This window comes from Stegastes partitus, unplaced genomic scaffold (genome assembly GCF_000690725.1).
Source record: "Stegastes partitus isolate 25-593 unplaced genomic scaffold, Stegastes_partitus-1.0.2 Scaffold118, whole genome shotgun sequence".
NCBI classification, from domain to species: Eukaryota; Metazoa; Chordata; class Actinopteri; family Pomacentridae; genus Stegastes; species Stegastes partitus.
In genome coordinates, this window is record NW_007577849.1 from 153,091 (window position 1) to 178,846 (window position 25,756).

At 40.6% G+C, this 25,756-nt stretch overlaps 3 protein-coding genes across 4 annotated transcripts in view; 1 reads left to right on the forward strand and 2 right to left on the reverse strand.

Annotated features, from left to right (window-relative positions):
• The window catches only part of phactr1 (phosphatase and actin regulator 1), a 21,373-nt gene extending 9,058 nt beyond the window's left edge, over nucleotides 1-12,315 (forward strand). The window contains exons 3-13 of the mRNA XM_008278180.1: nucleotides 480-560; nucleotides 735-857; nucleotides 943-1,146; nucleotides 1,226-1,487; nucleotides 3,117-3,322; nucleotides 6,190-6,346; nucleotides 7,430-7,485; nucleotides 7,576-7,637; nucleotides 8,999-9,139; nucleotides 9,242-9,318; nucleotides 10,900-12,315. Coding sequence (XP_008276402.1) covers nucleotides 480-560; nucleotides 735-857; nucleotides 943-1,146; nucleotides 1,226-1,487; nucleotides 3,117-3,322; nucleotides 6,190-6,346; nucleotides 7,430-7,485; nucleotides 7,576-7,637; nucleotides 8,999-9,139; nucleotides 9,242-9,318; nucleotides 10,900-10,915 — 1,385 coding nt within the window. The 3' untranslated portion in view covers nucleotides 10,916-12,315. The remainder of the gene's footprint in view (nucleotides 1-479; nucleotides 561-734; nucleotides 858-942; nucleotides 1,147-1,225; nucleotides 1,488-3,116; nucleotides 3,323-6,189; nucleotides 6,347-7,429; nucleotides 7,486-7,575; nucleotides 7,638-8,998; nucleotides 9,140-9,241; nucleotides 9,319-10,899) is intronic.
• On the reverse strand, nucleotides 11,918-19,891 carry tbc1d7 (TBC1 domain family, member 7). 2 transcript variants are annotated; one of them, XM_008278179.1, is made up of 8 exons: nucleotides 19,650-19,891; nucleotides 19,398-19,517; nucleotides 18,304-18,384; nucleotides 17,538-17,728; nucleotides 16,410-16,547; nucleotides 15,333-15,478; nucleotides 13,963-14,092; nucleotides 11,918-12,759 (listed from the first exon to the last, which is right to left on the reverse strand). In XM_008278179.1, the coding sequence occupies exons 2-8, from the start codon at nucleotides 19,507-19,509 to the stop codon at nucleotides 12,673-12,675; spliced, it is 885 nt and encodes a 294-aa protein (XP_008276401.1). In that variant the 5' UTR covers nucleotides 19,510-19,517; nucleotides 19,650-19,891; the 3' UTR covers nucleotides 11,918-12,672. The 2 variants fall into 2 exon arrangements, with proteins under 2 accessions (XP_008276401.1, XP_008276400.1); XM_008278178.1 differs by having other exon boundaries at nucleotides 19,398-19,531.
• Nucleotides 19,892-21,662: 1,771 nt separating this feature from the next.
• Nucleotides 21,663-25,756, reverse strand: part of dspb (desmoplakin b) — a 36,210-nt gene continuing 32,116 nt past the window's right edge. The window contains exon 26 of the mRNA XM_008278181.1: nucleotides 21,663-25,756. Within this exon, the coding sequence (XP_008276403.1) occupies nucleotides 22,293-25,756 (3,464 nt within the window). The 3' untranslated portion in view covers nucleotides 21,663-22,292.

Sequence of the window (25,756 nt, forward strand, 5' to 3'; positions counted from 1 at the left end):
TGTGATGAAGTTACTTAAGTCCTGCAGTTGCTCTAACTCTCTTTCTCTCTACTCTGACTTTCTCAACAGGCACACCAAGGTTTGGTTTGGCTACCTAATTTGGTCATATTTGATTTAATGAATAATTATTTAAATGTTTATCATGGTGTTCTTCCTTTTTTGTTGTGACCTCCTGAGCCGGGTCATGACAGACAGCAACACAGCAGCCAGCATTAGCACCACAATATTCGCAGTGGCTCTGTCACATGATCAGCTGGCTGGTTGTGAAGTCTGTGTGTAGCTCAGATGTTCAGTCACAAGATTATTGCTGGGCAACAATGATGGAAGCAGCAAGTCCAAACAAACAGCTGCTGCAGCTGACACACTCCTCAGCACTAATCCAACATTATAACATTCTAACATAACATTTTTAGTATCACGCACACCGGGTTTCTCTTTGCTGTTGTCGATTTGACACCACGTTCCTCATGTTCCCTCAGTGTTGGAGAGGAAAATGTCCACTCGCCAGAGCAGAGAGGAGCTCATCAAGAAAGGACTCCTGAAGGAGGTGTATGAGAAAGGTGAGAGTGCACACAACCAAGGTGACAAACAACACGCAGAACAATGTTGTAGCGCTGAAACAATTTGTAGATTGATCACTTTATTTTGGCCATTTTCATTTTAAGGTTTTCTAGTTGCAGTTTCTCAGATATGATATCCCTCTTCGTCTGTTCCTGCTTTGTCTTTCTCTATAGATGGCGCATCTCCAGCTATGCGGGAAGAGGTGAAGATGGAAAATGGTCGATCTCCGGTGCTCGGCTCCAGCCTATCAGAGTCTGAAGGTACTGAGCTGATGGAAGGAGCAGCAGCAGCTGTAGGTAGGCAGCACAGCCTCAGCACCACTGTTACCTCATCACTTATTTGACACATTATGGCCTCTGACGCCTTTATTTTATTCTTCAGGATCACTGGAGTTTCAAATGCCCAGTGATGGTGCATGTCAACAGGACTACGGCCAGAAGTCCAGCCAGGCTCCGCCCACAAAGAAGTCCTCGATGTATCCAGGTGATGGCGCTGAATCAAGCCTCTCCAGACCTCCAACGCTACACAAACAACCTCCTGCTCTACCACCCAAACCTTTCAACAGGCTACCTAATCATATTACAGGTCAGCATGTCTTCATTCACACTCTTAACTGCGTTTGTGTTGGCATGCCTAACTCTGTTACATCCTCCCTCTCATGCAGACGCCGCCCCTGTGAAGTTGCCATGTATGTCGGTTAAGTTATCTCCTCCTCTACCTCCAAAGAAGCTCATGATCTCCGTACCTGCAGGGAGCATGGAGCCCTCTTCGATCGCCTTCCAGAAGTGCCCCGGCCCTCCCAGCCATGCTCCGATGGGTGGACACTCGCTGCCGTACGGGACACTTCCTGTTCCTCTCCACCCGCCCAGCCGGATCATAGAGGAGCTCAACAAGACCCTGGCCCTCACCATGCAGAGGTTTGAGAGGTGAGGATCACACAATCTGTGGACAGAGGCGCACAGAGCTTTTTCATTACTGATTACTCTGCTGATTATTTTCTTCATGAATCAGTTATTCCTATGTCCACAAAATGTCAGAAAAAAGTGAAAAAGGTTTCCTAAAATTTTCTGCATCCTGAGGGGACACTATTGGATGTCTAGTTCTGTTTGACCAACGGATCCAAATACAGTCATTTTACTATCATGTCTCACATTTTAGAAGCTGGAACCATTAGATATTTGTCTGTTGTGCTTACAATGTTCTATCAAAACTATTGCTGCCATTAATTTACTTTTGATCAACTAAATGATTAACTTCTCACTGCAGCTCTAAAATGTAATGTTTTTAAAGCAGCTGCTACTGGGGGTCAACAGATATGCTCTTTTTTTGGGGTTTAGAACAATATTGATTAGTAGATATCAAGGAGACTACTAACCAATGCACTGAATCAATACATACTAGCAGTAAAAATTTAAATCTTGTTGTCCAACTTTACCACAGCGAGTGTTGTACAGAGGAGGGGTTTAGATATTGTTTATGAACTCAACATTTCATTTTGTGTTCATTTGTTTTTCTAAAGCTTAGATAGTGTCGATTCAATTTGATAAATAATGTGTGAGACAGTGGTTAAAGACTTGTTCTGTTGTTTTAGCATTAGTTTTGTTTTCATATTGCAAATTACATGATGTTAGACTAGTAACTGCTTGATTTTTACAGATGTGTGGTGTTTGGGATGAATCGAAATGTAAAAGCATTTGTTGTTTTATCCTGTGTAGCGTGTCATTTTTGAAAACAACCAATTTTTACTTTCCCTGGCCTGATTTTACAATGTCAGCTGATCTGACTAAGTGAGCACAAAAAGCATGCAGTCTGATAATGGTACAACTCCATACACAGCAAGCCTTTGCTTTTAAAAATCCAGCAGGGTGATTTTAACATTTGCTGAAGAAAATTATCTCATACCCTTAGCTTTAATGAATAATCTTTTAAGAAAAGTTGTACAATTTATTGGTGTCATTCATGTACTGTGATGATAAACTGAAAAAAAAATGCATTTTTGATGTTGGTCAGACAAAACAAGACAATTGAAGACGTCACCATGAAGTCTGGTGAACTGTATGCTGCAGTGCATGAAGAAAGAAAAATACTGTCATCGACACGATGTCACGCATGGAAAACTCTGTTGATTTCATCACCCGCAGTCTCGAATGGAAGCATATTGGCTCCACCCCCTCTGCTCCTCGACTCCACACCTCCACATCCATCAGTATGATTGGTTGCTTGTCTGAGGATTCATTTTCTGCCAGCCAGGCTCTCCCTTAGGCAGGAGGTCATGTTCATGGAAGAGCCTACTCATGTGTTTTTTGGGTATAGACTTGTTTATTTGTACAAACAACATTGTTTTTGTCTTGCACTTGTTCCTTCCTTGATTGGATGGAATTTATTGTAAACAAATTTTGTGACACATCAGATTCACAAAACCAAAGAATTTGACTGTACATTGACTCTTTCATGCTCTTCCGTGGAGCTCCTCTCGTGTTATTTTACTATTTAAACCGACTTCACGGTACAGCGAGCATACATGTGACCTTTTGCTCTTTCCCACCAACCTGCAGTTCCATGATGCACGCTGTTCCCACGGTGATGATTGAGTGTGACGATGACAAAGAGAACCTCCCCAATGAGGCCGACTACGAGGACCTGCCGGGTATGTACAAGGACGAGGAAGAGGAGGAGGAGGAGGAAGATGAGGATGAGGAAGAAGATGATGAGGATGAAGAGGAAGATGAGGAAGAAGATGAGGATGATACACTGTTTACAAGTAAGCATCTTTCTTTTCCGCTGTGGGATTCCCGTTCAGGGAGTCTGACAGTTTCTGGAAGCATCTCGCTGCTGTTCATCTAATTAACTGAGGCCAATCAATACTGTAGCAGCAGTGGTTCCAGTGTCTGTGTCCTTCAACTGTCGCCTCTTGTTAATAATAATACATATTTATGAAGCGGGTGCATCTACATATGTCACGTATGAGCGTGTGTGTGTGTGTGTGTGTCTCCTTATGGCTGCACCAACTACAGGCTTCAAGTATTCAGACCTGCAGTTAATAATCAGAGATATGAATTATTTATCACACCAGCATTATGTATACTGGGGTGTATTTCGCAAAAAAAAACAACTATATAATACATGAGAAAAGGGAAAAAGGACTGTGCTATGTGGGTCTCTCCAGGGATTTGTCTTATGTTTCCCAGCAGGAAGTGTAAGAAGACAAAAACGAAAAGTACAGTCACATTGAAGAGTCCATATTATGCGCCATGACTGCTTCGTAATATTATTTTTGGGAGCCACTAGCAGATTTTTAAATGCTTTAATGTTAAAAAAAAACACCAAAAAAACTTTTTTTTTCCTCATACTGTGCATTGCTGCAGCACATCTTCTTCCCCTCTGTCTGTAATGCTCCATTATTGCTGTCTCTTTAGGGCCCCCCTCCTAAAAAGCCCAGTCTGTTCTGATTGGTCAGCTACTAGAACCCCAGAACTTTCAGACATGGATTACTTTTCGTTAATCTTATAGCAACTGAATGCGTCGGCTTCACGTTTCCCAAAAACTCCTAACAGCAATTTCACTGGGTCAGACCAAGTAACATTTCAATATGACTTTCAGCCATAAGGGATAGGAACACACAAACACAGTGTACTTCAACTTACGTAAAGTGATTTAGGGGAGGATGTTTAGCACATTTTAGCAACAATATTGGTCCCCAAACAGCATCAGACCGAAGCAGAATCCATTTAAGAATCTCCAAACATCACCTTATGTCCAGTCAAATCTAGCGTATATGAAAATCTTGCACATGTGGTGTCTGAATGAAGCCTCTAGGAACATTAACAGATTGAAGTAGCAATGTTACGTATCCCATATCTGATAAGGGTTCTGGATTGAAGATGTTGCCAAATTAGCCACTAGGCAGGCATTATACAAGTCAATCAATCAATCAATCAAATTTTATTTGTATAGCGCTTTTCATGTTCAACAACAGCACAAAGTGCTTTACAACATTTAAAAACAACAAAGCATTTAAAAACTATTACAACATTTAAAAACATTACAACATTTAAAAAAATAAAATAAACCTGTCCCTCCCACCCTTCATGCATACACATACACATACAACAAATGAAGTTGCGCACACACAGACGCACACACTCACCACGAGACTAAAAGAGGCATGGCATGGCACTGAGGGATTGTGGGAAACGCTACCATTGGGGCCGTCCACACCAGGAGGAGTTGCAGACCATGACTACTGGGGGCGCCAGCGCCCGGACCCCCGACCTGGCAGACAGGGGGATCCCCATAACGAGGTGGGGAGCCCCCCAACCAGCCGGCCGAGAGGACCTGCAGACAGCACCCCCAGCAGCAGACCGCACACAACCCCCAGTGTGGAGGACCCCCCTAAGGAAACACTGGAATTAAAACTAAAAACTTTAAGAATGAAAGGCCTTATGTAAGATAGAATAAAAGTTAAAAGAGTAAATACATAAAGATAAAATACAAAGATAAAATATAAATAAATGACAAGAATATAAAAGAAGTAAAGTTCAATTAAAAGCCTGATTAAAAAGGTGCGTCTTTAACCTTCTTTTAAAAGTATTGACAGTCTCTGCAGTCCTGAGACTCTCCGGCAGGCTGTTCCACAGGTGAGGGCCGTAGTGGCTAAATGCCGCCTCACCGTGGGTTCTAGTTCTTGCTGCTGGAATGGATAAAAGGCCACTGCCGGAGGACCTCAGGATCCGCGAGGGTCGATATGGTAAAAGCAGTTCAGATAAATAGCTGGGCGCAAGGCCTTTAAGACACTTATAAACCAATAAAAGAACCTTAAAATCGATCCTGAAACGGACGAGGAGCCAATGCAGCGACCTTAAAACAGGTGTTACATGGTGACATAGCTAAGTAAAGGAAGAAAAGCCTCTCCTCTAAACGTGGCATTTCAGCCAGGTAGGGAGCAGAGATTTGTGTGGGACAGAATAACTCCCTTTGGTGTGTACGTTGGGTTTTGTAAGATTGCAGAGTTTGTACATGCGCAAAAAAAAAAAGGTTTAACACATAGAATAAAAGGGAAAAACCAAAAACGCAGAGTACGGATTCTTTAAAGCTGCAGTAATTGACTTTCTTTGGCTACTAGCAGGCAGGTGGACTCCACAACAAACTAAAAAACACACAGCCATATCAAGTTGTTATGGCTAGCATGTGAGCATAGAGTCGCCTTATTCCACACCCAGAAAGGACATTGCAATACCAGCAGTGGAGGTGCAGTGCCTTAGTACCCAGTACACTAATGTCAGTTATAAACTTACACAAAAATTTATTTTATGTAACTTTACATTTTAAGTTACATTTTTATGAAATATGTTAAGCCTCAGAGAAACAACCTGTTAAGTAGCATAATGTTGTCTCTTTAGATCATCATCTAGTATCTAAATTTGCCTTTGGGGAACTCCTGATATCTTTTTTTTTTTTTTTTTTTTGGCTTTCATTTCTATGATGTATAGGTACAAAAATGACATGAAGCACAAAAAGAAAATCTGTATGCACTCTTTACAATCAGCCCATAAAGTGAGAGATCAACCTCCTGGAAATGTTCAGCTGAGATGACACTTTACATCCATTTCCCCTGTCGTATGCTTGAAGGCACACTAGCCATGAAGGTTTTACGAAAAGACTCTCTGGCCATCAAGCTGAGTAACCGTCCATCAAAGAGGGAGCTGGAGGAGAAAAACATCCTGCCGCTGCAGTCGGACCAGGAGCGGCTCGAATCCCGACAACAAACAGCCACCAAACTGACCAGGTGAGCCACCGGATTACCAGCATGCACGCTGGCGTGGCAACGAGTCACTCGAGCTATCACATACGTCAGCATGCGCGTCTTATACGTACCCACAGTACTCCACATGCAGACCCAGTCACCTGCAAAGTGTTTCAGCCCATGTGAGCTGTGATAGATGTGACCTGGCTGCTACAGGGAGCAGATGATGGATGATGAGTCATAATGCTGGGAGGAGGCAGAGCTGAGAGATTAAAGGTGAAGAGCAGGACATGTACTAGTACAGTACAGCATGTGGTATCAAGACTGAAGGTGAATCGAATTTAAGTAGAAGCCACAATAACAGACACAAATATGTTTCCAAAAATAATCATGCAAGCTGAATTGTAATTATTCAGAATTCATTCCAACATCAAAAACAATTTTGTCACAAAATATGACTGTTTTTTATTTCAACATGAGTAGAGTATTTATGATTGTATACATTTTACCATTTTCTTTATTGATTAATGTGTTAATAAAATGTTCCTTTGATAAGCACAATAATGCACTTGAGATGTTCTGTTACAGATACTAATGGACCTTGCTGAGAATTTGACACTCCAGCTTTAGTATATCAGAACACCCTGTTACGTAATATTGCTCAGATATGTTTATACTGATATACACAATACAACATCTTAACATTCGTTGAGTAGCCACACTGGTAGCGTTTCGTTATCCTGCTCAGGAGAGAAACAACTCAGAAAACATTTTCCTCCTCCTCTGGCTGATCTATTCACCCTCTCCGTGGCCACAGCCTCCTGTTTTGGCATCCTGCTTCTTCTATCCTCCTCCTGTTCTCGCTCACTATCAGTCATCCTACCTTTGTATTCTCTCTGAGTCAGCGCCTACACACTCTGTAAATCCACAAAATACTACCTCATAAAACTGACAGTACATGCACAGTCAGCTTCTCTGCCCAGTCTGTCCACAGGAGTAAAATCTCTTGCGTAAGATTTTGCATGAGTCAAATACAATAAAGATGATCTGGAAGCATTCACACACAAAACCTAAAAATTATTTAAAAATAGGTTTTCTAAAATAGATTCATTCTTTTCTTTTCAGGCGACTGAGTCAAAGGCCGACAGCGGAGGAGCTGGAACAGAGGAACATACTGAAACGTAAGTTGCTTTGCATAATATAAGAGGCAAAAAAAATGGAATATTAATTACTGCTGTGTGTGATCGAGGCCTTTCTGCCGTTCCTTCCAGCTCGAAATGATCTGGAGGAGCAGGAGGAGAAGAGAGAGATCAAGAGACATTTATCAAGAAAGGTAAGGCAGAGGGGATATGGACAGAAAGTCTTTGATCAGCATGTTCACATGGTTAGTTCATAACCCAAACTACAAATATTAGCACGGTTGCCTTGGTGACTGAGCTGCCACCCTTCAGATTTTAGCCCTTTAAAAAGATGATAGTATTATCAATTACATCATCTGGTTTTGTGTGCGTGTGTGTGATCATCTCCACTGACATCTCAGGACTGTCCCTGCTATTGTTCAGTGGCTGCCACAGTAATGATGATTTAATTATTGTAGAATAATAATTGCACTATATCCTCCAAATTTACATGATTTAAATAGTTAATATTTCAATTTAACTTATATGCGTTTTTTCACTGAAGCTGCAAGGGTTTAAGTTTACATCTATTTGTTTTCTCTTTATCAAATGAAAATAAAAATAAAAGGACATTAAGCCATGAGCCAAGGAGCAAGTGATTATTATTTAGTATCAGTAAGCATTAAAAGACAAGACAACTTCAAACTTTTCTTTTAAACTACTCTACTTAATTGGGTGAAAAAGTCATACAATTTCACCTAGGCTATAATTGTATTACATTTTGATGCAGATCCAAGTGCAGAGGCAAAATTTTAGTTTTCTTTAGAAAGTAAACAAAATGTATTATTACAAGAAGGATTTAGAGAATTGTTCACTTTTGGCAGTATTGCATAACTTTGTGTGGTTTCTGGTATTTTTTTGAAAAAATAGATCTTTCTTCATTATCAGTGCTTCACAGATATAAAAGGTCTGCTGTTGTGTCCATCTTAACAAGTTAATGTAAGTTCTGCATGTCTCCAGAATGTGTATTTCAAGTTTCAGCTTACAATACAGCACAGATGGGACATTCTATCACACCCCTGGTTTTAGCTGGGTGTCAACCACACTGTTTCAGTGTTTGTAGCTTTACATCCAACTGAGCTGCAGCTGCCCACACCTCTTTTAGAAAGATGGTTGCAGATACAGTGAGGGATGCAGTGAGGAGCTCAGAGGAGGAGGAGCCAGCCGAGAAGTGCTTGTCCTGTTGTGACATCACAGCAGGCTGCAAACCTGAAAGGCTTGTTCAGAGGCACGTTCTGATTTATGGAGAAAGAAAATAAATAATAGGATGGTCTTTACTCATATTTTGCAGGTCTCTAGACACATTGGAGAATCATAGATATGTTCAAAATCAATGAAAGACCGTACATATACGAGAAAGGAAAAAAGATATGGTTAATTTCTTACACCAAAAAAGAGAAATGAACCAGCTGCTTTTCACTCAGAAGTATGATACTTAAAACATCTTTTCTACACAGACTTGTTAACACGCATGCCGTCAACATTTAGTGAATTAACGAGGTCTTCCATCTCGCAGCTCAGCCAGAGGCCCACAGTCGAGGAACTGAGGGAGGCCAAGATCCTCATCCGCTTCAGTGACTACGTGGAGGTGGCCGAGGCTCAGGACTACGACAGGAGAGCAGACAAGCCATGGACTCGGCTCACAGCTGCTGACAAGGTTCCCCTAACACAAACCCACAACAAAACTAAGGAATATTTAACTGTGTGATGTCTGTGTATATGTACTTACTAAGTCTGAGTTTCTTTGTGTATTGTGCAGGCTGCCATTAGAAAGGAGCTGAATGAATTTAAAAGCACAGAGATGGAGGTGCATGAGTCGAGCCGACATCTGACCAGGTGAAGTTACACTCTTGCTTACTGACTTGTGACACAATACTCTGTGGATGCGCAACAGGCCTCATAAGGCTCTAATGCTCATTACAAAAAAATTTAAAGTTTATACATTAGAATAGCAGTTATGTTGGAATGTTTTGTTTTATTGGGAGTTTCAAAAAATCTCAGATTACATTTTTAGCCCCGGTTTAACTTTTATCAGTTCAAGCTTTTCAAGCTTCACTGTGCCAGCCTCTGCTGTATCTGGGCTGTGCTCCTGTCAAATTGTTAGGGCCATAATTATGAGCAGCCAAGTGTGAAAATTTCAAATTACCCTCCTAGTTGTAATTTCAAGTCAGGGAATTTCTGACAGCTACAGTAACTCCAGCTCTGCAAGAAGAGCTACAGACGTCTCAACATAATGGTGGAAAAATGCTTCAGATTCAGCTCTGTTAAACGGGCTATAAAATAACACCATGTCAGCATGAACACCAAAGTACAAATAAAGCTTACTGGAATTACGTTGTTTGTTTTAGAGGTATTCTATTGTAAACAGAAGTGAATATTTTTTTCAATAAAATATCAGGGTATTCATCCTCTGGATTCATGAATTTCTGTATGAAATTTTCTCTCCGGTCATTAATTAAATTCCCAGAAACTCATCCCTGTATCAGAGTGACATATTTAGAACTTTTGTCTATAAAATGATTCTACACCATTGCCTCTTTTAGAATGTGTGGATCTCTCTCTCCGCCTACCCCTCACTTCAGCTGGGGCACACCAGCTAGCCTTTGACTTTGCTCAAATACTGTAAAAGTCCTCTAGGCTATACAATGGCAAGTTGTAATACTGGAATAATTCGACTGTACACTTTCAAAGTTAAAGAAAGATTTGGAAGGAGAATAGTGATATAGAAAATCAGAAAGTGCTTTTCTGGCCATTCTGAAGATTCTTCACAGACGTCAGTTTCTCATACTAGTATGAACAAGCTTGAGAAGCCAGTAACACAGAGACGGATGACAGCTCATTTCACACCAAAGATTGAGATAGATACAAGACCAAGACATTCAAAGTGTAGGCACACGATTGTGATGAAGTAGTGTGTCCCAGTTGTATGTATATAGCATACAACAGTGCATGCTTTGTAAGGGGAGCTGTAGTACATACTGAAAGGGAAAATAACTTAATTTGAAATGCAGCCTATCATTCTGATAGATTGACTTGTAGGTAACCGCGTACAATTCGCGGTTCCTCTTCTTCATAATGGGTTTCCGGCTGAGACATGTTTGGCTGGATTACTGCAATATTACAGCCTGCCATTATGTAGCACAGAGCAGTTTTACAGTGTTTAGGCAAAGTTGTAGGCAAGTAGTAGAGTTACTATAAACAGAACGGCACATTCAAAAGGAGGCAAAGGTGTATGGTTAAGCCCTTTTAAAGGCAGGGAAGTGATTATCTACATGTAGAAAACGTTGATACACAGAGATGAGTTAGGGTTTCAACAATGTCAGGACAAGAACTTTAAGATTTTTCATTCTAAGACAGTCTACACTGCGAGCATTTCTTGAAACGTAGTCACTTTCTCTTCATGGTTTCTCCTTGTAGGTTTCACCGACCGTAAAACGGCTCAGTCAGACCTCGGCCATGTTTTTTATACTCCCAGAGAAGCCTCAAGTGTTCCGACTGCTACCTGCTGCCCTCGTACTGCTAACGCTCTCCAGCGTCAACTTCAAACTGACGGGTTGTCCTCAACGCGTGATTTTGAGCCATTACGGGAAATGGGAGAAGAGAACTTTAATATGGATTAAACTTTCGACTGTCATCTCCCCTCAGTGGAGATTTTGCAGACTTCTTGATATTCAAAAGCTTTTAATTGTCATTTTTTTATGATGAAGAGGTGGCGATATGTTTACCTTGCAGCACTTCTGTTTTTGAACAAGGCCACTGGAGGTCAAACACAGAATCTGTGCCAATTTCAAGGATGGGAATGGTATGAAGGGAAGATAGGGCTTTGTTTTCTCTTTATTATTATTTTCTTGCCTTTACCATGTTCTTACTTCTACTTTCTCTACTGGACATCGTCTTTCCTTGGGGATGTACGTGTGTTTGCTCACAGATGACATCTTAGGCATTGTTTGTCATTTGCCAGAGGAATGAAAATATGTACAACAATGTAAACTGTTGAAGGCAGCTGAATTGAAAGCCAAATTGTCCTATAACCATAATCAAACTCCCAAAATGCTCTCTACACAAAACGTAACAGTATAAATTTCAACCTCCTAACAGTCACGTCAATCAATTGAGCAATAATTTCAGATTCTCTCCTTACTCGTCCATCTGTTTATGGGCTTCATTCAAGAGCTCTGACATTTTTTTTTTTTTTAGACTTTAAATTCCCATTTTAAACCAAAGCAACTTGACTTGCTGTGGAGGTCGTGACCTTGAATGCATCCCAGACTGACTGCTGTTGAGAGTTCAGTAACTCACTGTGTCACTGTGCCTACAGTATTGTTTACAGGGAAATTAAAAGTTGCCAAAACACCTTGTTCATTTGATACAGAATATTATCTGTAGACACAGTCAAATGTTACTGAGTTCTCTGCTGAATTAAAAGAAAGTAGACTTTTTTTTTTTTTGTACTTCATTGTTTATTGTGGGGTCTTTTATGGTACAAAATAAGGAAATGGTTCATACTGGGTCCATGATTTGGCAGTTTTGACCATATAATTGAGGAGAACGTGTTGCTCTGTTGAGTGTGTATTATGATAGTGTGTGTGAAAGTATGTGTGTGTGTATGGTTGTGTACAAGAATCAGTAATGTTACTGTCACTTGTACATTTAAAAATGTTTTGAGAGAAAGATATTCTCAGAATACTAAGAGGATGTACATAGAAAGTAAGAGGCTTTTCAAATGTTTTTTGTAAAGCAGAAAAACTGCATGTGGGTATTAATTTATTGTGAGTCTTCTATGATGTATGCAGTTTCTTAAAGAAAGAAACTTATTAAAAAAAATAAGTTTGTGCTTCCTTGTCTTTTTACAAACAGGTTCCATGTGAAATTCACACACATGCTTCAATGAACAGCTCATCATCCACTCTGTGCAGTAGTTGTTTACAGTGCTCATGTCAACTCAAGTCTCTTTCCCAGTACAGATTGAATGTCCTCAGGGGAAAGCTGGAAGTCGACTTGTCAATGTGAAAAGTGGCTCCAGTGTCCTCTTGCTTATCAGTAGTCACCTGCGATGAGTTTCCAGTTCAGTCATGCAGAGACGAAGCCCAATGGATGGTCAACGACACAGTCTCTTTGTGGACTTCTGGTGGATTCTGAGAAAGCATCTCACCTTTGCCCCAGATATTGTCCTTGTCTGGCTTAATGTGGCTATACAGCATGCATTGGAGTGCCACAATACTTGTGCCACAAGTCAATGGCTTTAGTCACAATAGCGTCTGTGTTTTCCTGCGGTATCTGGAAGAGACAGGTTCAGTACGCAAAGGTTACACAGAGCACCTACAAGGGCAGAAGCTATTTATTTCTGTGTGGTGGGGAAACATTGGGGGTAATGATGCATCCTGAACCATTTGGTTCAGCATAAGACTTCCTTGGCTACGCATGCCCTTTGATCCAAACAAGGACGTCTAGAACCTGCAACTACTCTCTTCACACTAAGGTAAATTACACAAACACTGGTCAATTCTATTAAGTGACATTTCCAACAGCTTTTATTCAAACAAGTAGGCTGTGTCCTCAGAGTTGTCAAAAACACAAAAAAGCAGCATTATTTTGTGTAATTCTAAAGCTTAAATCGCCCTGCTGGACTTAATAGTTAATTCAATGATAAATGTGTTTTTCGTCTTTAACCCTCTCAACCCTAAAACATGCCCATGGGTCTGAAAGACTTGTTCTCACTAAAGTTGTCCCATTTATCAGAGCCAGAAACTGTAAAAACAAAACAAATTTCTGGATTTTTAACTTTCAAACTCCTCATCTATGACATAATGTTCCGTCGTGATATTTTATCAAAATCACCCCACTTTACATATCACATTAAAAAGTTGTAAGCAACAAAAAATTCTGCACTACTTCACCCATCAAGCCATTAATCATTCAGCTGTGACCAACAGTCAAGTGACAAAAAAATTCAGGGACTTTTCGTAAACAATGGAAACAAATTAAAAAGGCAAATAGTAAAATATCTGCATCATGTACACTTTTTTCCCCCACTATTGGTAATATTTGGGAACAGTTGATTTTTTTTTCATGATTGTATTTTTCTTCCAGTTGCAACAATATTTAAAGAAATGCAACTTATTTTTTTTCTTCTTTTATGAGTCATGACATAACTGTGTCATACTGCACAAAAGACATTTCATAGTTCTCTCTGCTTCTAGCCATGGTTTTGCAGTTTCCATAGAATTTCACGACTTCATATTGCAGGGAAAAATAAGCCCACTCTGAGTAAATACTTAGAGTTCAGAGAGTTCATTTACTTTTTTATACTTGAAACAGGTCAGAGTCTTACAATGAAGCATCACTGATACTTGTGTTATTTTTTTTTGCCAGCATTTTAGTGGCAGTAAAAAATATGGCCTGTGAGACACTACTGAATGCTGTTGTTGTTAAAATCAAGGTACACACACTTCTACTACAATAGTGTCATCATTTACTTACATTGCACAAGAACTTGACCACACCCTCTGAACGGTTGATGCCCATCAATATGATCTTATAGCTGAGCAGGATCTCCAGGGCCACAAACACCAAGATCTTACACGAGCCACTGATCACCTTGTCCCACACCCTAAAGACAGTTCAACAATTAGACCAGTCGAAGGGATTTAAGGTCTGCTGTCTTGAGCATATAATAATCATGAAAGAGACATCTTAGCTTTGGACAGGCATGACGACTGAGTGCTTAGGTGAACTATATATCACAATAATGGTGCATTTCAACATAAAGACAACTTCGACTCTCACTAAGTCCCTTTCAGAAATGCGATTCTATCCATTTGGCTTTATGTCTGCAAAAGTCCCAACAGCAATCGATCCTTATGAGTGTCTCCAAAGTGAGAGATTTGTGCACATGGCATAAGAGCAGTCATTTCCTTTCCTTACTTATAATTGTAAATTATATCCGACATGGGGACAGGATTTATCAGGATCAAACAGCAACTTTACTTTTCTTCACATTGGACAGAGTCAGTTTATCAGCTGTAGTTAAACCATTTGTAACATAGCGGCTGTCCTCAGGTTGAGCTTTGACTTATGTCTACATGAGAGAATGCTGTCAGTTTCACAGAGGATGAAGTCAGTGGTGCTACATATCCCATGTAAGAAAAAGACTAAAGTAAAATGCTTTCATGGATGATTAAAAAGAGATTTTTTTTGTGGGAATCAACACAAGCACCATCGCTGTGCACAGTGAGATAATTGCGTCAGTTGCAGTTGGGACGGACCATTCTTAGTAAACTGAAATTTGAATCATCAAAAAAGATGCCCAGCAGCCTTATGTCGAATGTAAAGAGGTTGAAAAATATGCAAACATCCTAACATACAGAAGCAACAACCAGAAGAACACCAGTTTGTACTTGCTTTGATTCTGTTAAACATTCGTACAGAAGTGGTTTACACTCTACTAAACTGGTAAGAGTCCTTAAAAATTGTCAACAGCAGTGACTTTATAATTCCACATGCTGTAACTGAAGCACTGTTGCTATTTGAATAAGACAAATGCTGCACAGAAACAGACCCCGTGAGAAATGAACTACTTTGTTTCCAACAAATCAATCAGAGTTGAGATTGTAAATTAATGGCTGGCTTGTAAACACCTGCAAAATGTGGGAGGCATGCATTAAAATGTCAGGCCTCCAGATGTTACTTGTCTCTTAGTAGCTCACCAAAGAGAGTTTTTTTTAAATAGCCTTAACAGCAAAAACAGTTATGCTACAAAAAATACTGTCAAGAAAATATGTGAATCCTTGCTGTGCTGGCTCAGTCAATGTATGGTGAAATGATGGGCATCTGGAGTGATCAAAACAGACCTCTGCAGGCTCGATTCAGGCAGGCAGCCAGCGAAGCAGCGTCTGAACCAGAGGCTGTAGGGTAGCTGAGCCAGGGCCCCTGTGTTCTTCAGATGGTTTAGAAGTCGAGGTTCCTCCTGACTCAGATAATGCTCCAGGCTCTTTGGCTACACGAGAAAAGAAGAGTCCAAACAGGAGTAAACAACACATGTAATTTATAGTGATGCACATACAAAACCAATGTGATCTAAACTCCTAGGTCATGAGAACTTTATGAGACTAAACTACATTTACACTATAATCCCTGATGTGGGGTGGCGATGAAGTGGTTTGCAGTGTCGCCTCACAGCAAGAAGGTTCTGTGTAGAGTTTGCATGTTCTACCTGTGACTGCATGTGTTGTCTCCAGCCGTTCAAGCTTCCTCCCACAATCCAAACACATGCATGGTAGGTTAATTAGTGATTCTAAATTTGGTGTCCTAGGTGTGAGTGTGAGCGTGTATGGCAGTCTGTCACTGTCCGTTAGCTCTGTGACAGGCGACCTGTGCCCCACCTCTCGCCAAATGTCAGCTGGGATAGGCTCCATCCCCCTGTGTACTGCGATTTGTATCTCTCTCATCACCGATTGCCATGATGCATGTTTAAACTATTTGTAAATTCCCAACTAAACTTGCACAAAGGTAGAAATATGTACAAGGATATATTAGTCTGCACATACGTCTGGTTCTGTTGTATAAATATCATTGTGGAACTGGACGCACATCCACTAGCATCATCTCTTCTCTGATAGTTTGTCACAAATGGTTGTAGTTAACATTTGCACTCAAGAGAAATCAACAACCTTTAACTTTTCAGTGCACAACTTAAAAAAAATAAATAAATAAACCAGATTTCCTAAAAAGTCTTCTGAGAAGTAAGATCAAGCCATAAAGATAAATAAAATGATCTGAGCATTACAAGCTTTCTGAGTGAGCAATACAATATACAATCTTTTAACTGAACAACTACAAATGTTCAGTCAGTGAGCCCTGTGCATATGTTGTAATGAAACGACTTTTTTGAAACTACATTTTACTATCCACTGAAATATAGTACTTACAAGGTGTGGTATTGAATCTCCAAACTTTGTGTGGAACTGATTTACAAAACACTTGATCAGCCAATAACAGTCAACAGGATCATCTACAATCTCTTCCATGGCTCGGCCGATGGACAGGAAGTCTTCATTCTCCTCATCCTGAAACCAAAAAAAGCTATTGCACATCGTGAAATACATACATTGTGTACACAAATTCTAACTCGAAACATTACAATTAAGAATAAGTAACTGTGGGTGACTAAGACATAATCCCTCTGCCAAATACAAGTCTGTGTGATTTCCTTGGTTAACTATGCACACAACTGTATCTCCTTAGTCAGGTACTGATGTCATCATGGTTGCAAGTGATGTTCTAATATTAATCTATGCATGGCTTAATCTTTAGGGTTCTGTAACTGTGCGCCAATCATAATGAAAAGCTGCCAACTTCATTATCTGTGTGGTTTCCACTAATTATAGATCAGTTCAGCAATGATTTATAATGAGATGCTATTTGATGATACAAAATCTGTAGGCCACTTACTAACTGATCTGAACACACCATTCTCTCACTACCATTTGCCCCTTAAGATACAGCAGACTCAGGTCATTACTATGATGTAATCTGGAAGAACTCCAGCAAAAATGTTCAATCATGCCTATGAACAAATGTAAACGACAGCTGCAGGTCTGAACGAATGCAGCTACTAGATCAACACACAGATCAACACCCCCCTGATTGTTTTACTGTCTGCAAGATTGACGCATCAATTTTAAACAAATGTTCATATCAGTGCTTTTCATACAATATACATATTACTTAAAAACCCTGTTGTCTTCATATATTCCTGCTGATGGTTGCTATCCAATGAAATACAGTTAAATCCATATTTTTTTAATGTATTGCCACATCACAGCCTAACATTCCTAATTTTTTCTGTAATTAGTTCTGCATTTAGGACCGTCACTAGAACATCTCAAGGACAACTGCAATATCAAATCCCACATGTCTGGTTCAGTTTGACCTTGAACTGCAATCGAGGTGCTAGCTGCAGCTTCACTGCCCTATACATCATCTAATGTTCCTGTCTGATGCTGTATCCATTCCATCTCAGATATGACAATATCACTTTATAGGCTTCATCTTACTGGGGGCGAGGTCTCGGAGCACCGTGGGAGGACCTGGCTCTCCAGCTGGAACATGCGCAGGTAGACGTGGGTGGAAGGTGTGGAGGAGTTGATGTACCTCATCACCTCCAGGGCCTCAAAGATATCCTGATACTGCTCCTTTCTGTAGCCTCCAACCAGAGCATGCGAGTCACTGTGGGGAGGCAGGATGCCTGGAGGGACAGCAGAATAGGAATCAGGGAGCGTGGACACTGGAAGGTTTTCAACAGATACATGGATTAAAACCGATTCCTTTGAGTGAATATTTCATTGTCCTTTTTAGGCCAGATTACATCATGAACCATCATGAAAAGAAATCCACCAGGAGCAATTCCAAATAATGTAAAGGTCATAAAATGTGTAGACTGAATATTCCACCATTATCAAACAGAGCATAAGCTGGAGGGGAAGCTCTAGTCATGAACATCGTCCACTTAACAGTCTGCATATGTCTATGCTGTGGCTCACAACTGTTTCATTTTAAAGTGGCAATTACTGCAACAACAAACTGTGACCATATTATCTGCTACAAAGACAAGGCCAAACAAAATTTCGTTGTATTTCTTTTTTGTACAATGACACCAAAGCTTCTTCTTCTTCTTCTTCAATATTTGAAAACCAGTTTTAAGATATACTGTTGATTTTATCTGGTTCATCTATTCCTATCAGCATGGTTACTATAGATTGGATTTGAGGTGTGTGGAAACACCTTCAATGGTGTGCGTGACTGGTTATGTGTATTTCTTACCCAACAGTACCTTCCACACATGAATCCTATACATGGAGGGGAGGGGGAACCTCTGACTGAAGGTGCTCAGCTTCTCTAGATCTGAAAGAGAAAAGCAAAAACTCATCTGGTATTTCATTAGGCTTGTTCAAGTATATATATAGTATATTGCAGTCACTGTTCAGCAAAAAGGGGCTTAAGCATGATGGCCAGACTGAAGGTTTTTAAGAGGACAGTGCATGGAACCCTGAAACAATTTGTAGAAACTGGATCGATTGTCTTCAAAATACAATTAGGCAGACCAGAAGCAAGAATGCTGTTAGAAGATCAATACATCTAGTTTTAATCACTTAGATAGATAGATAGATAGATAGATAGATAGATAGATAGATAGATAGATAGATAGATAGATAGAACACCATTACAGATACACAAAGTCCCGTTAAAATACGTCTGTCCAGCAGTGATCTCAGAGGAGGAGTACTGTCTCCAAAGCATTTCTCAAGAAGGGAAACAAGACTAAACTCTTGGGGTGGGACATACCAGCATTTTAGAGTACAGTAAACACATCTTAAAGCTTTGTAAAAACTACTTAAAGAGCAAAGAAGACTAAGGTATGCTGACTGTCAAAGACTTTCCTCCACAGTCACCTGACGGCAACCTCAGTGAACATTTATGGGATCTTGAGAACTGGAAAACATTACTCACAACATAAGAGGCTATTGCAAACACTGTCACATCATGCTGTGAGCTTGTCTCTCTTTCACTGGTAAATGAAGGAACACTGACGCAAAAGTGGCCTGTGTCTGAATGACAGAACGCCATCAATTTAACAACATGATGAAACCAAGATCTTAGGTATCCCTTGCCAAGAAAGGGCATATGTATGAGAGGGATTTACACATGTGAAATATTGGCTTTAAATGGGATTGTCATGGCTAGAATTACCTGACAGTGTCCTGCATTCTAAATGTTTTCCTTGCAATACAGAAGATTATCTTACTGGGATGTCACTCTGTTAACAGGTTAAATGTTGTGATTGCTTTGCAGAAAACTCATCAAAGTCTGACACCCAGGATTTCACTGCACGTTGGTGAACATGAACAGTTACCTACCCAGAGGATTATCCTTGAGCAATATCTCCAGTGATTTCTTCTCCTCCACTCCTCTGAAGCCCACTTTCTCATAATATGCAGAACGAAAATTTCTCTGAGGGTCATCAGCCATTATTTGACCTGGACAATGGAGGCTACAAATAAGCAGGAGTTAACAAAGACGGATGCTGAAAACAACGCTGTGAAGGCGGCAAAGTCAATTATTTTAAAGATACGACTAATTACCAGGTGACTTGTTCACTAGACGCCTACCTTAGTGTGTTTCACGACGTTTCCAGTTCGTAGTGTTTGTGTAAGTTACAGTTAGTTGCTACATAACTTCAGCCTACAAGCTAACGCTATCTTCAACATATAACCGACAAGCTAAAACATTTCTGGAGAGTTTCTTCGCTGAGGTTTACAATATCTTTTAAACCACTACATGGCGTTTAGCTGGACGCCACATGAGCTGTACAACACATAAATATCCTAAATTACACTGACGACATCCGCTGACAGTACATGCTAACTGTTGTTGTCATCAAAATACCTCCGGGTGACACTATCAAAATAAAATTCCTAGCGAACTGAATAATGTTATATATAGAAAATAATTTTAGTGTGAAGGGATTTTAGAATAGCTTCGTTGTCACATTCAGGGTCTGTTTTTAAAAAGGCACTTTACTGTATAGTTGCAGGCATCGATTTCAGAGGTGACGCTGTTAACACGTGGATCTCAATATTAACAGCACTGCATTTGCCCCCCCCAAATAAAAGCATGAAACAAGCGAGGATCTTTATTTTGAAAACCCGCGATAACTTCTTCCCATAAAAGCAACAGAATAAAAGTGTTTTTTCTTCTTTATTTCTCCAGCAGATCAGACACAAAAAGGTAACCCAGGGTGACATTGAATATCAACATAACATGTACACAAGAAGTATGATTAAGTGAACAAATAGAAAATTTAATGAAAATATAACAGATTACAGCTTTGTTATTATAAAACGAAATGAAAAATTTTCAAAAGGGGTGTTTTCCCCAACGATTCTGGGATAAAGCTTTCTGCATGGGTCGATTTGATCTACAAACGTGTTACTTGTGAATAATATCAACTTGATTTTCAACTTTTGGTGTTGCTTAGACTTTGCAGTATGAATGTTAAATTGTTTTGGATTTTCAAATGTTTTGATTGCGATCAATTAATTTAGACTTGATGGGCCTTGGACACAAGTTATAACTTACCCATGTGTATGAGTTGATATTTAAAATCTTTCCATAAAAATAATCTTAAATCACCATTACCCAGTGATGCTTAGCTAGTTAGCTAGTGCTGCAATAAGCTAATACAGTACAATGTTATTGGCATAACATGAAGACAGCTGCTAAGTGTGTAAGGCCTTATTTTTGGTTATAACTTATGTATGTTCTCCCCTCCCTAGTTAGTTATAGTTGTTGTTTGTTGACCAGGTTGGGGGAAACTCTTTTTTTTTTTGGCATAAGCTGCCATTTGGTTTAAATGGATGCTCACTGACATTCAAGACTTTGGAGTTGTTATTTTAGACATATTTAATGGTAAAAGTTGGCTACCTTTCTGTTTAGTGTCATAGATATTGGATTTGGATGTAGATAGTGACTTGATGTATTGTTTTGAGTGCTGTGGGGACAGGGAGTTGGCCCTGTCATGTAAATGTTTTATGTTTTGTACTGCCCCACTTGGTTTGTTCTATGTCTTGTTGCCACTTATACTCAGTGTAATCTTTTCTCCAGCTGTGCTGTCAAAGGACTTTCTTTGGTACCCAGGGTGTCCATTTTTAAATTTGGACAGCTTGGACGAACCTGTGCTATGAGTGGAGTTTCTGTGTCAACAATTAGGGAGAGCTATACTAGGCGTATCCCTTCAGGAGCTTGGTGGGTGGAGTTCAGCTTCACCCATGGGGTCATGGGGATTTAGCTCACCTGGTCTGGCTCCAGCATGAGATATAAATATACTGCATTTTGCTCTCAGTTTAGAATTCTAACTTATCCAAAAATTTTATTTGTTAAGAGACAATACTGTCAAAGCCAAAGAGAAAAATTGCACATACTGCACTTTGCCTCTGTATGGCAGAATATTTGCCTTATTGCTAATAACACCTTTTACATGTTGTTAGTACCAGTACATAATATATCCCTTTCAAGTTATGATCTACAACAATAGTTTCATACAAGCTGAGCAATAACTATATCTGACATGTAGCGAGAAAAACTGGTTGGATTCTGCATGAACACAAATTAGAAGTCACGAATACACATGAGCAAAAGACTCAGGTTTTATTTTGAGAGAGTAGCAAAACTGTTACAAAACTGGAAGCACTAAACAGTAGCAAACCAATGCTTATCTGATTGAGGAAAAAACAGCAGTAAAGCCCATAAATGCAACCCAATTTAGCATCCCTCCCCACAAAAAACAGGCAGGTAACATATTTTTGATGTCAGGTATTTGTAAGTACCATTATGTTATCTATTAAAAGCATCAAGAAAGTACATTTTTGTTGTCTTTGTTTTGTTAAAAATTAAAGTATGTGTATGCATACAAATAATATGGTAATCATGTCAAAGCCCATTCTGGGTTACTAACAGCTACATTAACATAAACTTTATCTTCAATCCAAACACCTTAACACGCCTGCCTTTAGTCTTTTTGTCCATTTTCAAAACAATATCCTGGTAGTGTTCATTATTCTGATTATTTGAACTGTAGCATTTTTAAGCACAACAACACCTAAGCTTAAATCTAAAACTATGCAAGAATTTAGAACATTACTCTGCACAAACACGCACATTTTCCACTAATCTTTTTTGAGCATTGAAAATATTCTAACCAATTGTGATTTATTTGCAAATATGTCTGTGCATGACCTTTTTTTGTTTTAGTTTTATTTATAGAAGGGAAAGTTGGTGACGTTTGTAAGACTGTAGCGACCAGTTGATGAGGAGGTGGGGGAGCCAAGATCCAAACTGGCCCTGCGGGAGCTTCGCCGTGAGCCACTCCTGGAACCTGTGGTGGATCCTGGGGCAGAAGCAACATTGTATGGACTGCTGATTCCTCTGGAAGAAACAGATGATGCCTGGAGCATTTTCACCCCAGTGCTTTCCTCTACCAGGCAGTTGTCCAGGGCCTCTTTGTAGGATATCTTAAGCTTGCTCTTAGGGCATGTTAGGAGCTTTGGGTGGTTTTTCATATCTTGGAGTTTCTGGGCTGCTCTCCCATCCAGCCAGCCCATTTTCAAAGCATCTTCTATGGTTCTTCTGCAACCTACTTCTGGATCATAAAGCCCTCCTGTTACAACTTGAAACTCCATGAATCTCTGCCCTGCCTCATATGGCAGCCACATCTCCTTCAAAGCCTGAGCAGCAGACATCTTCTTTCTTGTTTTTACATCCTCAAAGCCAATATAGGCTTTCTGGGCAGGTTTGAGCTTAGTAACCATGTCATCATGTATTATGCCCAATTGTGCGGCCTCCTGGATGCCGAGCCTATCACCATTTGCAGGATTGACAATTCCTCCAGTGCAGGCTTGGGCCTCAAGCAGTCTCTGGGCAGTTATGGAATCCACAAGATCACGATTTAAAGCCTCTGTGATAGATATCTTCTCCACATTGTCTGTGTCAAAAATGGCACCCACCGGTTCCTGTTCACCCACTGCTTCATCAGGGGATGCCAAAGTGACAGACATGCTTGATATATGCTTGAAAGAGTCAGGTGAGTCTCGAACAGCACTACTGATTGCGGAGCCTCGCTCTGTGATCGTGGTAGTTCTTGTTGTGGTCATCTTGGCAAAGGTAGGTGATAAGGGTCTTGACACAGCTGATGATGATGATGATGATGATGATGATGATGATTTCAGCGAAGATGGAACTGAGGCTTCTGATGTTTTTGTAGTTGATGATGTCATGGAAGACGTACCCAACGACATTAATGGTCTTGACGTTGATGTAGATGTCACTGAAGAAGTGCCTGTGGCAGCTGATGATCTTGGAATTGCTGATGATGATGAAAGCAATGATGATAATGAGGATGATCCACGTCCAATCTTATTGGTAATGATATCTGCAAATGCAGTAAGGGTGATGCTTTGTGTACGGTACTGTTGGAGAACTGATTCACTGATTACTTTCTTTTTAAGCAGCTCAGTAATGTCATACTCTCTTCCAGTTTTCTTGTCAATGAAAACCATTCGTGTGGAACCATCTGGAGCAGTGATAGTGACCTCTTGCCACTCACACTCCTGCATGGACAGTTCAACGAAGGTTTCATGGTCAATATACCCTTTGTCAAATGCTTCACGCACTGTCATCTCTTTTTTAGTCTCTGGGTCCACGATTACCACTCTCCTTTTTCTTAGAGTGTTTTTCTGTGTTGATTTTTGTTTTGTCTTTTCATTGATAGGCAAAAGGATGAGGCCAGTCTTCTTGTCTGTTATACATCGTTTCTTAAGCTCCAGATAGGTTAGATTTTCCTCTGTGTTAGGGTCACAGAAACCTTTTTTACCAGCAGCCTGATCAGCCAGGATCTTGTTCATTTTATCATCAAAGTAGCCTCTCTTGTGGGCTATGTTTACATCAATACGATGGCTCTGTTTAGGATCAATGATACCTCCACTGGCAATTTGGGCCTCAAGTAGACGAAGTCCCTGACCTCTCTCCACTAGACCTCTCTCTATTGCCTGAAAGAGAGAGAGTATATTGTCTGTACCAGGCAGTTTGTAACCAGTCACAGCCATTTCTGCTTCTAGGAGTTTGTCCTTAAACTCTGGCCCAAACAGTCCTCTATGGTAGGCATCACTAACAGTCAGGTATAGGTTGTTGACAGGATCCATTATAAAACCTGAGGCAGCCTGGGCCTCAAGCAGTTCTAGAGTGGTTCCACGTGGCAACAGTTCATCTTTCATCGCTTGATAGACTGGCAGCACCTTACCACTGGCCTCATCATAGACTCCTGCTATGCAGGTGGAGCCCCCCAGGTAGGAGCTCAGGCGGTCTTCAATGTCTTGGCTTGTCAGTCTTCCTTCTCTCAATTGATCCACATCAGACTGTTTCAGCAGGTTTGCATCCACCAAATCTGTGACTGACACCTGGCCCCTAATCCCCTGAACAGTTAATGGCTTTTTAGGTTCAGGGAGAAGCAAAAGACCTGTGCTTGGATCAACTTTACATTTTTTCTTCAGACACACATATGTAGTTGTTTGTTGGGTGTCTGGGTCCAGATAACACTCCGGAGACTGATTCAAGGCATGGGATAGGGTTTCATCGATGAGATCCCTTTCCTTAGCAATGTCTTTGGGTAGGAAGACACTAAGAACAGGGTCCAAAATACCCCCTACAGACACTTGAGCCTGAAGTACACGTAGAGCTGTGTCCTTGTCTATTATTCCTTTCTTCATGGCCTGGCCAGCGGAGAGAAGCTTGGCAGTATGTGGTTCCATGTAACCTATAGCAGCAGCTTCAGCTGCACATAACCTTGATTCATCCTCCTTTTTCACTACTCCTCGGGCACATGCGTCTTTTACTGTCAGCTTCTGATTAGTTCTGGGGTCTATGATGTGGCCTGTGGCTGCCTGAGCATCCAAGAGCATGTCAGCACTGATAGACGTCATGATTTTCAGTTTTTTTGCCTCAGTAAAAGACATTTTCTTTAAAGGTCCAGCTGCAACACCAGCAACTGCCCCGGTCCCCTTTAGAAATACCTTTTTATCCAAAGACACCTCTGGGACAGTTTTCTCCCCTTTCACTAGTTGGTTAAATGTTGGCTTGTCAAGGACCCCACATTCAAACAACTGCTGTGCTGAGACTGGCTTGCAGACACCATCAAACATCAGTTTTGAAGGGTCTTTCCTCTCAGTGATTGGCAGAAGTATCAGGCCTGTGCGAGGCTCTGTTTTGCATCTTTTCTTCAAATCCCCATAACTGGCATCACGTTCTGTGTCTGGGTCAAGGTAACACGGAGGACCATGGCTTAGTGCACGACAGAGGTCTTCATCCATGAGGTTACGCTTTATAGCTGTGTCTTTGGGAAGGAACACACTGATGTTAGGATCTAGAATTCCTCCTGCAGACTCCTGGGCCTGCAGCAGACGGAGCGCAGTCTTTTTGTCAACATGTCCCTTCTTCATGGCCTCAAACACTGAAAGAGGTTTAGCTGTGTTGGGCTCCCGGTAGCCCACAGCAGCAGCTTCTGCTTTCAAGAGTTTGTCTCGATCCTTGTTGTCCACCACTCCCCTTGCACATGCTTCCTCTACTGTCAGCTTCTGATTGGATGTGGGATCTATTATGTGGCCTGTGGCAGCCTGAGCTTCCAATAGCAAATCTGCACTTTCTGGTGCCATGAGCATCATTTTCT